This window comes from Mobula birostris, chromosome 13, assembly GCF_030028105.1.
Source record: "Mobula birostris isolate sMobBir1 chromosome 13, sMobBir1.hap1, whole genome shotgun sequence".
NCBI classification, from domain to species: Eukaryota; Metazoa; Chordata; class Chondrichthyes; order Myliobatiformes; family Myliobatidae; genus Mobula; species Mobula birostris.
The window spans coordinates 88,902,178-88,920,214 of NC_092382.1; the positions used below are offsets into that span (position 1 = coordinate 88,902,178).

Sequence of the window (18,037 nt, forward strand, 5' to 3'; positions counted from 1 at the left end):
CCCACATTCACAGCAGGTGAATGGCCTCTCCCCAGTGTGAACTCAATGATGTACATTTGATTGATTTGGCTGAGAGAATCTCTCCCCAATGATTGAGCAGGTGATCAGCCTCTACCCAGTGTGAACTCGCTGGTGTCTCTGTAGTTGGGATGACCAAGTGAATCCCTTCCCACACACAGAGCAGGTGAATGGCCTCTCCCTTGTGTGAACTCGCTGGTGGCTCAGTAGTTGAGAAAACCGAGGGAATCCCTTCCCACACACCGAGCAGATGAACGACCGCTCCCCAGTGTGAACTAACCGGTGTTCTTGAAGGTGGGATGACTGATAGAATCCTTTCCCACAGTCTGAACAGGTGAACGGCCTCTCCCCAGTGTGAACTCGCTGATGTACCTTCAGATGAGACGAGAAAGTGAATCCCTTCCCACAGGCTGAGCAGGTGAACGGCCATTTCCCAGTGTGGTCTGACTGGTGTCTCAGTAGCTGAGATGACTCAGTGAATCCCTTCCCACAATCTGAGCAGGTGAACGGCCTCTCCCCGGTGTGAACTCTCTGATGTACCTTCAGTTTAGATGACTGAGTGAATGCCTTCCCACAGTCTGAGCAGGTGAACGGCCTCTCCCCAGTGTGAACTCGCTGATGTAACTTCAGTTTAGTTGACTGAGTGAATCCCTTCCCACAGTCTGAGCAGGTGAATGGCCTCACTCCATTGTGAACTCGCTGGTGTGCCATTAGGGTGGATGACTGAGTGAATCCCTTCCTGCACTCTAAGCAGGTGAACGGCGTCTCTCCAGTGTGAAATCGCTGATGTACCTGCAGTTCAGATAATAAGCACGTGAATCCGTTCCCACAGTCCGAGCAGGTGAATGGCCACTCCCCGGTGTGAACTCGCTAGTCAGATGACTGACTGAATCCTTCCCCACAAATTCAGCAAACGACCAGCCTCCACCCAGTGTGAACTGATTCGTGGGTCCACAGGTGGGAAGACCGACTGAATCCCTTCTCACACACAGAACAGATGAATGGCCTTGACCCAGTGTGAACTTGCTGATGTACCTTCATTTGAAATGACCAACTGAATCCATTCCCACCGTCCGAGCAGATTAATGGGCTCCCCACTGTGTGAAATGACGAGCGTGCCAGTCAGTCAGATGATCGAGTGAATCCCTTGCTCCACTTCTTAAATATCTGGACAGAGACAGCAGAACTGGTGTGTTGTGTTCGAGATTCCCGTAGACAAATTCCTTGTCATTTTTAACCTGTAAAAAGATTTACAAAATCCATCAATGGGTGAAGGACAACATTTCAGATGAGATTATGTGAATTGTCAAGGTGTGATCTGGCATCACACTGTTACAGTGAAGTTCAACCCAAGTTGGAGAGAAATCATCTTCTAACAGGGCACAGTGCTGGTATCGGGAATGACCATAAATTCCCTGATGCTCTTCCTGTCTCTATAAGAATGGGGCATTTCTGCCATCTCCAATTTGTGACTTGGCTCAGTTTGACTCTCTCCATTGGTATTATTCCTTGCTCCCACTGAGCTGCATGGGTTCCTGTCCCCACAGTAACTGAAATACTCAAATGCAAATAGCCAGCAGTGCATTCCACGCACCCACTACTCTCTGTGTAAAAAAACTTACCCCTGACATCTATTTCCAAGCACCTTAAAACTATGCCCCCTCGTGTTAGCCATTTCAGCCCTGGGAATAAAACTCTGGCTATCCACACGATCAATGCCCCTCATCATCTTATACACGTAAAAAAAGGCTCTAAACATAAACAAGGAAATTATACATTGCTTTGAGGATTTGTTAGAAGTATACAAAATTATGAGGTTATAGACAGGGTAAATGCAAGTGGCTTTTTCCACTGAGGTTGGGTGGGATGACTACCAGAGGTCATGGGTAAGTGGGGAAGGCGAAAATTTAATGGGAACATTTGGAAAAGCTCTTTACTGAAATGGTCGTGAGAGTGTGGAATGAGATGCCAGCACAAGTGGTGAATATGAGCTCGGTTTCACCATTTTAAAGACGTTTGGATGGAAGACTGGATGGTAGGGGTATGGAGGGTGATGGTCCTGGTGCAGGTAATTGCATTAGACAACTTAAATGTTTTTTTTGGCATTGACTAGATGGGCCAAATAGCCTGTTTCTGAACTGAACATCTCCATGTTTCTATGACAGAGAAGCTAGTCAAACTTGTTTGGAAGGGAAAAGGTAGGAGTGACAATGGAGCAGCAATGGCTGGAGTTTCTGGGAGCAATTCGGAAGCTGAGTGATCGATACATCCCAAAGAAGTGGAAGCATCGGAAAGGCAGGAGGACACAACCGTGGCTGAAATAAGAAGCCAAAGCCAACATAAAAGTCAAAGAGAGGGCAAACAAAAGAGTAAAAACTATCGGGAAGCTTTTAGAAACCAACAGAAGACGACTAAAAAAAAAGTCATATGAGCTCAGGGCGTGGAATTATGATATTGTAGTCATTAATGAGTCTTGGTAGCTCCCAACAGTCTGAGGCATTTAGAGGCACAAAATGTCCCAGGCCTGAATATCTCTTGAAAACCAAGGTTCCCTGCACCAGTTACCTTTCAACTTTTATTTTGGCAGGCACATACAAACTGTACACACTCAAAATTTCACATCTGAAGGCCTCCCACTTACTAAGTACTCCTTTGCCAGAAAACAGCCTGTCCCAAACCACACTTGTCAGGTCCTTTGATACCATCGAAATTGACCTTTGTCCAATTTAGAATCTCAACCTGTGGTCCAGACCTCCCTTTTTCCATATTTACTTTGAATCTCATGGAATTATGATCACTAATTTCTGTCACCAGTCCTGGATCATTTCCTTACAGCTTATTGCCCACTTTTACATTGGGAATTCTATGTACTGATTAAGGGCACATTTGACAAACTCTACCCCATCTAGTCCTTTTACAGTATGGGAGTCCCAGTCAAAATATGGAAAGTTAAAATCACTTACCGAATCAACCTTTGTTTTCTTTGCATGGTCTGCGATCTCTCTACAAATTTGTTCCTCTAAATCCCTCAGACTGTTGGGTGCAATCAAGTTCTAATAATGGCTACAATATCATAATTCCCTGTCCTGATCTCATCTGGCTTTCCTACGATGCTTCTTGCATTGTGATATACACAGCTCAGCACATTCATCGTACCATGCTCAATCATTTGATTGCTGAATCTGTCTGAGGTCTGAACAACATCTGACTGGTGTCAAGAAAACAACCTCTCCCTCATTGTCACAAAAACAAAGGAGCTGATTGTGGATGACAGGAGGACTAGAGACAGGGTAACTCCTACTGACATCAATGGATCTGGGGTTGAGAGGGTGAACAGCTTTAAGTTCCTCGGCATAAACATCACCGAGGATCTCACATGGCTGTATTTTGAAAAGAGCACAGCAACACCTCTTTCACATCAGATGGTTGAAGATGTCTGGGATGGGGCCCCAAATCCTAAGAACCTTCTAAAGGGACACAATTGAGAGCATCCTGACTGGCTACATCACTGCCTGGTATGGGAACTGTACTTAGCTTAATCATAGGACTCTGCAGAGAGTGGTGCGGACAGCCCAGCGAATCTGTAGATGTGAACTTTCCACTATTCAGGACATTTACAGAGACAGGTGTGTAAAAAGGGCCCGAAGGATACTGGGGACTCAATTCACCGCAACCACAAACTGTTCCTGCTGCTACCATCCAGGAAACGATACCACAGCAGAAGGACAAACAGGCTCCGGGACATCATCTTCCACCAGGCTACAGACTGATTAATTGATTTCTGTGTTATATTGACTGTCCTACGTACAAACTATCTGTTATAAATTACTATAAATTACACATTTAGACGGAGACATGACGTAAAGATTTCTACTCCAAATGTATAATAAGGATGTATGTAATAAAGTCAATTCAATTCAATTCACCTTCTTGTCACAATGGCGGGGGCACTGGGAGGAAGGGTGGACCCAAATGCAAGACACATCTTGTGAGGTTACTTAGATTTAGTTTATTGTTCAATACCAGGAGAGCAAGGCAGGAGTAGGAATAGCGAAATGGACAAGGACTGAGGACTACGACTAGGCTGGGACCAAGGGTCTGGGGTAGGACTCAGAATCGGCTCCCAGAACTAGAGGAGACATGAAGAGGCTAGGGTATGGACCCCGAGCCAGAGACTGGGCAAGGACCCAGTACCTGGGTCTTGCCTCGGGCTCGGACCCCAGAACCAGGCAAGGACATGACATGGGCAAGGGAGAGGAGGAACATGGGAACACAGAGCCTCGGTCTCGGGGAGCAGGTACATGGAACCATGGACACATACACAGAACACAGAGTTGGGACCCCTCCTTGGGTACAGGACATAGGACCGGGACTCACACACAGAACAGAGAGCTGGGACCCCTCCTTGGGTACAGGACACAGGGCCAGGACTCATGACCCTTCGCGGAGCAATGGCAAGACGGCCTGACCTACCCCACGGAGGCGAGGACAAGACACGACAAGACATGACCAGCCGTGGGGCAACGGCAAGACGGCCTGACTTACCCCACAGAGGTGAGGACAAGACAAGACAAGACATGACTCCCCACGGGGCAACGGCAAGACGGCCTGACTTACCCCACAGAAGTGAGGACAAGACAAGACAAGACATGACTCCCCGCGGGGCAACGGCAAGACGGCCTGACTTACCCCACAGTGGCGAGGACAAGACAAGACCAGACCAGACCAACATGATTGAACACCAGACAGTACCTATCTAGCTCAAGCGACGGAACTAGACCCAAATGCAGGCGGGGGCTGCAGATGAGGGCTGGAGGTGAGAGGGGCAGAGAAGGAATTCAGACAAGGGGGTAGGACAGGAATCACAGACCGCCAGGGCCAGGACTTGACTTGGAACTGGGAAGCCGCCAGGGCCAGGACTTGACTTGGTGCTAGAATGCCGCCAGGGACGGGACTTGACTTGGTGCTAGAATGCCGCCAGGGACGGGACTTGACCTGGTGCTGGAATGCCGCCAGGGACAGGACTTGACTTGGTGCTAGAATGCCGCCAGGGCCAGGACTTGACTTGGTGCTAGAATGCCGCCAGGGACGGGACTTGACCTGGTGCTGGAATGCCGCCAGGGACAGGACTTGACTTGGTGCTAGAATGCCGCCAGGGCCAGGACTTGACTTGGTGCTAGAATGCCGCCAGGGCCAGGACTTGACTTGGTGCTAGAATGCTGCCGGAGCCAGGACTTGACTTGGAGCCTCTGGGTAGTGGCGAGCTCTCGACTCGGCCCGGGAACAGAAGACAGCGGTTCCTGATTCCCTCCGGCAGGTTAACTGACGGACCCACCTTGATGAGGAAACTTTGCAGGCTCACTTCGGTGAGGTAACTGGACAGGGTTGCTCCGGTGAGGAAGGGCGAATTACCAGCACTCCAATCGGCAGAGACTAGGCTTGCTCCGGCCAGATGACATCGGCACACCGTACCTTGGATGCCTTTACAGACGTTCCTGCACCGAACGGCTGAAAGGTGGAGACTATAAACTACTGGTTCAGCCGAGCATTAATTGCCTCTAATCACCAAAGTCGAGGGACATGGGAAAACAGGGAATCAACGGTCCGGATCGTAACATAAACAGGCTAAATTTAAAGGGACCCCAATCCGGACCATGACACTTCTCCACTATCTGTTCTGTCATTCTGACTCCCATTCCCCCTACAACTATTTTAACCACACACCCTCTCCCCCCACACTAGCACTAGCAAGCCTTACCACGAGGATATTAGTCCCCTCTTGTTCTGTTCCCCTAACGAATCGCCTATCACCCCTTTGACTTTCCTCTGCCAGGTAATCCCCCCAACAGTTTCTAAAGTGGTCTACCTGTTGTTGTGGGGGTTGGCCACAAGAGTACTCTGCGATGGCTATTTATCCTCATTCCCCTTCCTGACTCTCACCCAGTTTCCTGTGTCCTGCACCTTGCATGTAACTCACCTCTCCTCATGTCATATCTATCACCCCCTCCAACTCCTGGATGATCTGGAATTCATCCAGTTGAAGTTCAAACTCCTTAAGGTGCAAGGTTACAAGCTGCAGCTGGATGCACATCTTGTAGGTGAGAGTATCAGGGACACTGGAGGTCTCCCCACCTTCCCACCAATGTCCGCTCTAATTTGTAATGAGCAGTGGGCACAGAAATCTTGTACTGTGCATTTTTTTTACCCTGTGACAACATGTGCACAGTGATTTTATATAGAGAGATATTCATTTTAACAGCTAGCAATTCACTGTCAATGAGAACTTTGATCTCCTCTGGGTTCGATCGAGTTCTTCTGCACTCTCACACAAACTATGTAGCAGGCCTGTAATGGGTAATGAAGCATTTTCTCACTAGAGCTTTTGCACATTGTCCATATGTGGTTTGCTTGCTAAATTATGCTTTAACAAGTCAGATTTCCAAATATCATTCCACTTCTTCCCACTTGTGAATTCTCCAGCAACTTTTGCATTGCCACAATACACACAGATAACACCACTTTCTGTATTGAACATAAATATTTCCACTGAACCCTCCTGAGGATTTGATGATATATTAAAAAATCATTTTGAACCTATGTAACCTCTGGCTAAAAGAATAATTGGGACTGAATAGGAACTTTTCAACTGAAGTAAACTCTGTCTTCAGCAGTTAGCTAAGACAGGCTCATTACCAGTTCATTGTGGCTTGCAGAGAGACACACTGAGAGCTGATAACGTTCTACATTGTACCCTCGTTAGTTGATAACATTATACATTGTACCGTCATTTGAGTAAAGAGAGGAGGACTCACTGATAAGGACAGGAATGAACATCTGTCTGTAATTATGTCAGGGCCTTGCAAAGGGAACAATTGATAAGGACTGGATAGTACATCCATCTGTAACTAAAACCTTGATTTAGTGAACTCGCTTAACTAATTAATTAAGTTTTGCACCAACAGACATGGTGGCTGTACCAGTTCAAGTAACATCTACCAATAGTAATGTATGGGGCTTATTATGTATAAATATACTGCTGTAACCTTACTAAGTCATTCCACTTGTCAGATGGTGGCAGTGCTTACCTGCCTTCCCTTTGACAACTGGGTCTCAAACTCCTGCAGGAGAATGTGCAATAAACTGTGGTGACAATAAGAAGCTGGTCTCCCAAGTTTTATTCAGATTCAACTTTAACATTTGGTGTCACAAACAGGATCCCAATATCGGGACTGCCAAGCAGAGTGTGGTGGGATATTACCTCAAGAGAACAAGTAGTAAATTTGATATGGAAAAGAACTGTGGAAAGAAGTGGAAATTATTGAAAAGGGAATGGAAGGAAAAGGTAGATATAAACTGTCTACTATTAGCAAGTTGGAGGAATAATGCATGTGACAAGGGGATAGAGGTATGTACTGCAGAAGGAACGCCAAAGGTTGGAAGTATCATGGTCTGGTCCATGAAGTCCGCATTCTGGCTCACGGTCTGGTCAATCGACCCTTGCTCCAGGTTTTCCTGTCTACCCTGTTTCTGTTCCTGTTGAGCACTAATTGAGGCAGCTGATTCTTGTTGGGGCTGGCTGCACAAATACCTACAGAGACCAGGGCATGGCTGCTGTATTGTTCTTGTCCTTACTCCTTGTATCCCTTCGCCTGCCTTCTGTTTCCTCACCTGAAGCCCTGCCTTGTCCTGCCCGTAACTCTTGCCTCACCTGAAGTTCTTGTCTCGCCTTGCATTGCCTAAAGCCTTGCCTTGTCTTGCTGGTAACTCTCGCCTCATCTCGCCTGAAGTCTTGTCTTGGAGCCACCCTGAACTTAGCTCCCTTCCTGTCCTTGCCTCCGTCGGGTAAGCCAGGCCAGATTGCCATTACCCTGTGGTGGGTCCTGTCCCTTCCTGTCCTTGCCTCCGTCGGGTAAGCCAGGCCAGATTGCCATTACCCTGCGGTGGGTCCTCTCTCTTCCTGTCTCTTGCCTCCGTCGGGTAAGCCAGGCCAGATTGCCGTTACCCTGCGGTGGGTCCTCTCCCTTCCTGTCCCTTGCCTCAGTCGGGTAAGCCAGGCCAGATTGCCGTTACACTGCAGTGGGTCCTCTCCCTTCCTGTCCCTTGCCTCCGTCGGGTAAGCCAGGCCAGATTGCCGTTACCCTGCAGTGGGACCTGTCCCTTCCTGTCCCTTGCCTCCGTCGGGTAAGCCAGGCCAGATTGCCGTTACCCTGCGGTGGGTCCTCTCCCTTCCTGTCCCTTGCCTCCGTCGGGTAAGCCAGGCCAGATTGCTGATACCCTGCCGTTGGTTCTGTCCCTTCCTCTCCCTTGCCTCCGTTGGGTGGAGATCCGCGCCCTGCCCAGGTGATCCGCGCCCTGCACAGGAGGAGCTTCAAGACCCCAAGCCTCAAGCCTTGCCCCAAGCCAAGCTTCAAGACCCCAAGCCTCAACCCTCAGGTCTCAAGCCTCGCCTCAAGTCTCTGGCTTGGAGTCCAAGCCCGGGCTTAGGCTCTCTTGTCCATTCCTGTTCCAGGTTCTCGGTTTTCGTGTCCATGTCCTAGCCCTCACCCTGTATCCTAGTCCTGTCCCTAGTACTTCAGTGTCTGTGTCTTGCACTTTGGTCCATTCCCAGCTGCCATCCTATGACAGGGAGACACTAAAACTGGAGTGTAAATGGTGGATGGGCACCTAAAACAAGAGCAGGAAAAACAATGTAAGCAAACCAAGGCTGGCCTATATAGGAGAGAAGGGCAGGGACGTCAGTCTAAAGTTTGAACTGATCAGAAAACAAGGGATCCCAAACCCATGTCTGGCATACCAACCCTGTTTGAGGACAGTGACTGTGATGAGGAGTGGGCACCCACCATACCCCCTCACCTTACCAGGGGCCAAGTGCACCTAGTGGTGCTGAATCCCAATCCTCTCAGTACTCAGAAACGGTGGCCACTCGGGTAAAACAGCAGCAGCAGGGAAGGGGAGGCTCTCTGTACTCTCAGATCCAGAAAGGGAATACTGAGGATTATTCCAAGACAGGGAGGGAAGAATCCAATAAAATCCCAGAGTTAATGACTCCACAAAGACAATTGCCCACCCAAATGCTGACCAATCCATGACCAGGAGGAGAGACAGCCTTCAGTGATTCCTCTGTCTGCACCCTGAAGCCTCAGGAAATGATAATGATCATGAATCAGGCCCCAGATGGAAAAGAAAAACCAGCACAGTTTGCTCAGTATGTCCGCAGTACTACACAAATGTTTAAAGTGACACCACAAGATTTATTCGGTCTCTGCTGCATGATTCTCTCAGCTGATGAGGGATGGAAATGCAAGGCAGAGTGGAGATACCAAACCTATCAGGAGTTACAGGCAGGAAACCATAATGAGAATGAACAGTCAGACCAGATTATTCAGGCCTTGGAAAGGGCTCTCCAGCAACTCGTAAATATCACTAAAGTACAAGAATGCAAACCTCAACCTGGGGAAATTGGGACCAGGCTATTAGGAGCGATTTATGGCCTGCTAAGACACTTTCACAGGACACCAAGCCTTTAATAAGGGGAATCCGTCCCCCCAGTTTAATGCCTTACTGCTCCAATGCTTACCAATTAAGTTAGTCATAGTCATACTTTATTGATCCAGGGGGAAATTGGTTAAAATTAGCCAACATGATTAAAACAAATCATATGGATTGGCCTGACAATGACCGAAATCGATTGCAACGAGCTTGGACATACTATTGGGACCCGGCTTTCGAACCCGATCGACCCTGAAGGGAACTAATATTAAAGGTGATTACATTCAGTGGGAAGCAGGATGCAAGTGGACTATATCTGGGGATCAGAAATGGGAACAAAAACCTACCAAGGGACAGGTGGGGACAACAACCCTTTAGAAATTGACAAGCAAGGATGCTTCCTACCGTGATTACCACCCCCCAGGAAGAGCCCAATGTGATGTTGCAAGTTGCTAGAATTCCAGTTCTGTTTATGATTGATATGGGGGCAACCACAACCACTCTCAGTCAGGAAATAGTATCGGAAAAGGGATTCCAGCTATCAGACACTACAATCACTCTGTCTAGGTTTGAAGGCACAGAACGTACGTATTTACATGCCCAGCCACTGCAGGTAGATTTCCATGGGAACCAGTGTGGGGTTTCATTTACACTCACCACCAGTCAGGGTGTAATCTTCCAGGGAGAGACTTTCTCTGTCCGTTGGAAGTTGAGATTCTATACACAGACAAGGATATCACCCTGGGACTAGCGAACAACCAACAGCTTTACCAGTTACTGATCCCCCGCCCCCCGCCACAGTGGTGGGCACTTAATTTGGACCCCACTTCGTTTGAAGCCCCTCTGCCAGTGGATCATCCCCATGTGACTCTGTGCTATGACCCTACGGGGTGCTCAACTGAGGAAAGCCAATATTATGCACCCTTTGAGGGACAGAATTTCCCACTCACGGTGTTTGGAGAGGTTAAAGGAAGAGAGGGCAGTACATTACTGGCTGAAGTTCTGGATTTCCTTTGGCGACAGACAGGACTGGTGGTTCCCCATACAACCATTAGGGTTTGCCCTGGGTTCAAGCCAAAGAGCTGAGGGAAGAGCCTGGGGTTCCTTGCCTACACCTTGACGAAACAAGCATCCAACACTAAGGGAGACTGGCAAGACTTGGCTGCAACTGCCCCGTCTGGGTCACCGTGTAAGAAGGACAGACTCTCCCACACGTTCTGCAATATCCCCTCAATCCCGAGGCAATATTTTATGAGGATGGAAGCTCTTTTGTGGATCCAGCAGGATATTCTGGCTATGCGATAGTGACGGACAGTGAGATGGTTGTGCAGGCCTCTTTTGAAGCAGCTGTCTCCGCCCAGAAGGCTGAGCTCATTGCTCTGACTCGTGCCTGTATCCCAGCAACAGACTAATGTGCAAACGTTTACACAGACTCCTGTTATGCATTTGGAATTGTACATGACTACGGGCCAACTGACCAAAATTCTCCAAGCATTACATTCACAGTATATTACATTACATTATATTCACAGAATCTGTGCTATTATTGACACAGAATGCTGCACCTATATCCCTGATAAGTCTAAAATTACATCCCTCTCCGAGCACACTGCCAAGGAAACTGACAGCATCAAGAGAGTAGGGCAGGATTTACACAGGTTCACCAAAGGCTCGAAATGGTGGTCTTTGAAGGCCTGTTCGGTAATATGTGGGGCATGATATTGCATTATGGCCTAATAGTTGTACATATCATTGTTATAGTTACTGATGTACACTGCTTTTACCTACTGATAAGTCTGTGCTGTACTCAGTTGTGTTCTCTGTAAAGAATTACTACTTTGTTGATCATGTAATGATCAAAAGGAGGGAATGATAAAGTATGTAAAAGGGTTAACACTTCGTTAAACAACAGCAGCCTGTTTTTCTGAAAGAAACTGCTGATGATCAACAGATGTGCTGAGCCATGCTGAGCCATATTTCTTCTTGAGGGTCGTTAGCTAGGGTTTCAGGATGCTTATCTCCTTGTGCACTCAGGTGTAGAGATAGGACAGCTTCAGTCTGTTCTGTGTGTGTAAGCCATGATGACTATTTTGTAATTTGTCTTTAGGGGCTGTCATGCAGTAAATAACTTTGGCTCCAGTCTCTCTTGTGTGGGGGGTATCTGGACAGATATATCTGTGGTGTAAGGGGAATTGTTAGTCAGTTAGTGGATTGGGCGGCAACAGTCATAGACAGTTGCTGTTTGAGTGACTAACTGAGTAAGCCCCGGGTACTTGGAATAAAGAGTTTGTACTTATACAGTCTCTGAGTGACTTTATCCGGATTCCACTTCCACAGAATGGGAGTGGTTTTAAAGGGCTGGGCTGCTGGAAGCACATTACCAGACCCGGAGTGATTACAACTGGGTCTGACAGAGGCATAACTGGTTCTTCTGGGCACATTCAGTCTCACTCCAACTATTTCCTACCTTCCCTTGTACAGATATGTAATATCTGAAGGTCCAGTGTTTGAGTAAATCAGACTCACCAAACTTTCTCCTGACAGAATCACTGGATTCTCCGAGTCAGGTGGGTTCTCTCCAGTTGATGCTCTCAATCCTCGGGCTGGTTCACTTGTTGCTGTTCCCTCGTCTTCAGTCGTGGTTTGCTTCCAGTTGGGGTTTTTCTTCCAATGAATCTCTCACCACAGGTCTAATTTTAACATGAAAGATAATGAAGCACATTAACAATAAAAAGGAGAACGAAACATTTCTGCTTAATGTTACTAAGAACAAAACTCACTGAAATTTAAACATTGAAGGCAGATATAATGATCTCAGTGAACAATCTTTTATTGTCCCTCACATGTCACGAAATGATATGGGATAAGAAGGAGCCATCATTCAGTCATGGCAAGACATAAGACACAGGAACAGAATTAAGTGATTCGATCCATCTGGTCTGCCCCATCACTCAACCATAGCTGAGTTTTATTCCAACACCATATTCCTGCCTTCCTCCTGTAACCCTGAAGCCACTTCGCAATCATGAATACATTAATCTCTGTCATAAATATACACAAATGGCAGCCTCAACCAACATCTGTGGCAACAAATTCCACAGATCAGACAACTTTTGGCCAACATTTTTTCTCATCTCAGTTTTAAAGGGCAGCATCTTTATTCTGAGACTGCTGTCAGATCACAGACTCCCCGTCTAATGGAAACATCCTCTCCATGTCCACTGTATCCAGGCTTTTCAGTATTCGGTAGGTTTACTCAACTATACATCCCCCACCACCCCCACCGTCCCTCTGAACTCCACTGAGCACAGGTCTGGAACCATCAAATGCTCCTCATAGATAACGCCGATAATTCCTGAGATAATTCTTGTAAACCTTGTTATAAACAACTGTGCTGAACACATTTCCAGGAATAACAAATTGGTAGCAGGACAATTTACAGGGAAAAGTTGTGCTTTCTTTACTGTTCTACTGTCACAGAACAAGCCATTTCCATTCCCAGATTAAAACAGGTCCATTTCAGGAAATATAAACCAGTCCAGGGTGAATGTAATAGAAAGAAACTGGAATTTCCAGAAACGCTCAGCAGGTGAGGAACAGCTGTGGGGAGAGGAACAAACTTCACAATTCAGGTTAATAACATTTTGTCAGAATGACTGCAAACATTTTCAGCTTTTAGTGCAGATCTCTAGAAACTTGAGATTCAGCTTGATTTCCACCGAGTCACAGAGAGGTGACAGTGAGTTGGCGGGGGTGAGGGGGGGTGGATTTCCAAACACAGTTTGAACACCAAACTCACGGGTCTATTTCTACTGTTGTAAACACGGACCAGCCGATTTACTCATAGCCTCTCCCTGTTAGGATGGAATGGAAACTCATCCTCTCCTCAGATTAGCAGTCATTGCTTCCAAAGGAACTCCAGAAACAACATTTCATCCCAGACCAGAAATACTCACTCAACACCTCATAAGCCCAAGTAGCTCAACCCCCGGGTCCATTTTACCTAGATCAAAAACTGTGATATCCCAGAACCCAACCTCACAGAGTCACACAGCTGAATCTGCCACTCACCAACACTGAGAGTCTCACAGATCGTCCCTGCATTTCACACTGGGTAGTGCAATCTGGGATTTCCCCACAACCAATGTCTAGCTGCTCGAAATTTCTGCTTCACTGCAGAAAGACGACCATCCAGCCCCATCTGTAGAAGCACTAACCAAAGTCAAAACCGACAGTTCCATATGCCTGGAATGTAGATCACAGGATTATAGTCCAAGCACCAACTCTCCCAGTACTCTTTGCTGCCAGTAAAATTCTGTAATATGTCAGACAGTCACAGTTCAGAACTAGCACCTCCACACCAATGCACAACAGAACTGGAACCTGATGACCCTCTGGCATTCCAGTTAACAAAAACTGATTCTGGAAATAACTCATCAAGGCCAAATGTGCAAAAGAACACTTCACAATGAAGACAAAGGTTAGAAGAAAGATTGCTGATATATAACATTGAGGAGGTGCGACACAGGGTGGACCAAGGTTGACCCAGATGGTTGATACATAGCACTGAAGTGGGCGGCCGGAGACTAAACAGAGGTTCAACAAGATGGGCAGGGATGAGCAGATGGCACCAGGTGGGAGAAGGGATCAAGGCAATCACTGATGGTCCTCCAACAATACACAGATACTGAATGAATAGTACAAAAGATTCTAAAATAACAAAGTTATAACAAACAACAGGAACTTTGTCATATATACTTTGATCCTCACCAAATTTTTATCAACACACCATAGCAAATTTCCCATCCGGACACTTCTCGCTTTTGTATGGTAACTACTCTGCCTGTGTCTGCGAGGAACTGCAGAGACCTTTGGATACAGATCTTGTCTTGTGCATACTGCACCAACCACCGTCGCTGGGCTCCTAACGTGCAGGAGCAATGTGTGCCTTGCCTACGGACACAATACGCTGCCTGGACTGAGGCTCGAACTCACGACCTTCAGATAGCTAGTTCAACAGCTCAACCACTTGCCCATGTGCATATCACAGAAATCCTTTTTCCCCCTGGACTTCCCAGTTCCTTGGTAAACCAGGCAGTGAAATCAAAGATCCCCATAACCTGGGACATACTCCTTTCTCACCCACCCCAATCGGGGAGAAGACACAACAGCCAGAAAGGTCAAGGACAAATGTGAGGAGCCTCAGGAAGCGAGGCGAGTTGGGGGAAGTTAACGGGACTCAGTGGCCAACATCATATTTCCCAACACAATATGGAGGAAGCATCACCACCCATCCGGGGGCTTCGCTACAGCCGCTCCAACCAAGGACAGAGCATAAGTATAGCAATACAAAAACCACAAACAATCAAACAACAAAATGTAAACTATGCCAGATGGAAAATAAGTCCAGGACCAGCCTATTGGCTCAGGGTGTCTGAGCACACACCACGTGATTTTGCGTCACAAAGCGGAGGGCGGGGCAGATCTGCGGCACACAGCCTCACGTGACCTGTTGGCGGGACTTCCATTTCAATTCTGCGGAAATAGGCAGCCTGGGCTCCTGGTTTGGATCGTTCAATGCAGATTAAGTGAAGTCTACGCATTTCTGACGAGCCCAGATAACTGGAAAATAAACGAGTAATTGGCCCTCAGTTCGGGGTTCACGGCCAGCATCAGATCTCCCCGCTCGGGATCGCTCTCAATACTCACCGATGGGAAAGTGATATCTTCGGCCCGCAGACAGTGATCCCGACTCAGGAGGCGAGGACTTCGTACCCGATCCCGCAGACGATCGGCTTCAGCACTGAGCAGAAAGGAAAACACCGCCCACCCGGACACTGTGAGCATGCGCGAAGTGAGTGTTACATCATCCAGAGGGCGGGGCCTTGGAAACAGACGCGCAGATGCTGCCCATCTGTGGTTAAGCGGTGGGGGGGGGGCAAAGCGATCACGTGATCAATGGGGTCTACCACCCAGGCAGGGACTCCAGCTACCAACTACTCACCTTAAATGTATTCGACACTTTAACCCCAGGGAAAATATATCATCTGTCAACTCTACCTATTCCTCTTGTAATCTTATAAACGTCTACACAAGGAATTCTCCAGATGCTGGAAATTCAAGCAATACATATCAAAGTTGCTGGTGAACGCAGCAGGCGAGGCAGCATCTCGAGGAAGAGGTACAGTTGACGTTTCGGGCCGAGACCCTTCGTCAGGTCATACTGAAAGAAGAGTTAGTAAGAGATTTAAAAGTGGGAGGGGAGGGTAGATCCAAAATGATAGGAGAAGACAGGAGGGGGAGGGATGGAGCCAAGAGCTGGACAGGTGACTGGCAAAGGATATATGAGAGGATCATGGGACAGGTCACACCAGCCTGCGCCGCTCTGGAGAAAACAACCCAAGTCTGTCCAACCTCTCGTTATAGCTCAAGCCCTCTAATCCAGGCAGTATCCTGGATTTACTTCATAATTTACTGGCATAATTTACATATTACTATTTAATTATTTATGGTTCTATTACTATTCATTATTTATGGTGCAACTGTAACGAAAACCAATTTCCCCCGGAATCAATAAAGAATGACTATGACTATGACTAAACCTCCTCTGCGCCCTCTCCAAAGCCCCGACATCCTCCCTAGAATGGGGCGACCAGAACTCTGTGATATACTCCAGATGTGGTCTAACTAGTTTTATAAAGCTGTATTACGAACTGTAACATATTAGAAATGAACCAGCAGCAACAGAGTTCACACTGGAGTCTGGTTTTGATGTTAAAACCACTACCTTTATTAGTATCTACTTATAATGTAGTAACTTATCGAAATAAAGGAATGTTAACAGTGTTATGTGTATATATGTGTAAATATAACTGCCAAACTTGCCGCTCACATCTCCTCTCACCTTAACTGTATTAGACATTTCAACCCCCAGTAAAAATATATCGTCTATCCACTCTAGCTATACCTCTCGTATTCTTATAAACGGTAAATTTGTTTCTTTGCACAGAGTGGTGGGTAGCTGGAGTCCCTGCCTCGGATGGGATACTGAGGGAACAAAGCTTAGAGTCTTGAGATGGCAAAGTAGGAAAGTTCAGTAATCCACGGAATAAGTGATGGGAGAGAGATATTTGTAATCCTGGGTGAGTGAAACGTAGAGAAAAGGCCGTTACATCAAAATAACCGTCGTCGAAGTTGTTATCCGTTGAATCCGTCTACATATGATTTATCAACGAAAGTGACCTGTCACAGGAATACCGTCTTTCAGGGGTTACTATACAACACACCCAGGCAAGGGTTAACACAAGCGGTCCCCCAAGATATTCCAAAATCCATTCCTATGGATTATACGAAGTGATAGCCACACACATTCGTTGTGGTTCCGTGTACCGATGATCAACTCACTCTTATGGGCATAGGAGAGTTCCAAGCCTCAGCTGCGACAAACTGAAGCTATCAGCTTTTTCAGTCACACACACACACACACACTCTCTCTGTCTCTCTCTCTCTGTCTCTGTCTCTCTCTCTCCGTCTTTCTTTCTCTCTCTCTCTCTCTCTCTCTCTCTCTCTCTCTTTAGACTGGCCGACTGCCTGTCTGCAGATCGCTCTCTCTCTCTTATGGTTAAATCCACAGTCAGCGCCGTCAGCCTGTGACTGACGTCATAGTCCCGCCTCCTCACTCCGGCGCTCTTAAAGACACAGTCACAGTCCGACCGCAGGCTCGCAGCAGCCGCAACACAACTTCTCGACTTTTCAACTCAGTGCTTCAACTAATGAAGACAACCACGCCATTTGCCTCTTTAACCACCCGATCAATCTGTGCAGTCTCTTTCAGGATGAAATTAGAGTCTAAGATCCCTCTGATCATCAACACTGTTCAGCGTTTTGCAATTTACAGTGTACTGTCTCATACATTCGACCTACCGAGCTGCCAAGATGATCATCAGTAATCAAATCTCACTGAGATTTCTCAGGTCCTGTTGAATTTATTGCCAAGTGCACAAGTACGGGAAGGTACAGGTACCGAGAAACACTGACTTGTGGCAGCAACACAGGCAAGTACATTCAGATAACACACGGAACACAAATTATACGATTCTCTGTCAGTAACAATCTATAAATATGTTTTATGTCATTCACAATATATAAAATACATTGTGTCATGATCAATGTTAAAATGTGCATTTTGTGTCAATAACAGACTTGGAAATGTTGAATTTGGTCCCTGTTTCCATTCCTCCTGTAGTCCACAACCAGCTCCTTTGTTTTTGTCACCATGAGGGAGAGGTTGTTTTCTTGACACCACTGTGTCGGGGTGATGACTTCTTCACTGTAGGCTGCCTCGTTATTATTTGAGATTAGGCCAATCAATGTAGTATCGTCAACGAATTTAATGAGCAGATTGGAGCTGTGGGTGGCGACACAGTCATGGGTGCACAGAGAGTAAAGGAGGGGGCCAAGGAGACAACAATGTGGGGTATTGAGACAGAGGTGAGGGAGCCCACTCTTACCACCTGCCGGCGATCTGACA

The 18,037-nt window shown here is 47.0% G+C and overlaps 2 protein-coding genes across 2 annotated transcripts in view; one reads left to right on the forward strand and one right to left on the reverse strand.

Annotated features, from left to right (window-relative positions):
• The window catches only part of LOC140207134 (uncharacterized), a 174,884-nt gene that overhangs the window by 48,617 nt on the left and 108,230 nt on the right, over nucleotides 1-18,037 (forward strand). The gene's annotated exons all lie outside the window — the stretch shown is intronic.
• On the reverse strand, nucleotides 112-15,328 carry LOC140207142 (uncharacterized). Its single transcript, XM_072275485.1, has 3 exons — nucleotides 15,217-15,328; nucleotides 12,034-12,197; nucleotides 112-1,256 (listed from the first exon to the last, which is right to left on the reverse strand). The coding sequence occupies exon 3, from the start codon at nucleotides 727-729 to the stop codon at nucleotides 112-114; it is 618 nt and encodes a 205-aa protein (XP_072131586.1). The 5' UTR covers nucleotides 730-1,256; nucleotides 12,034-12,197; nucleotides 15,217-15,328.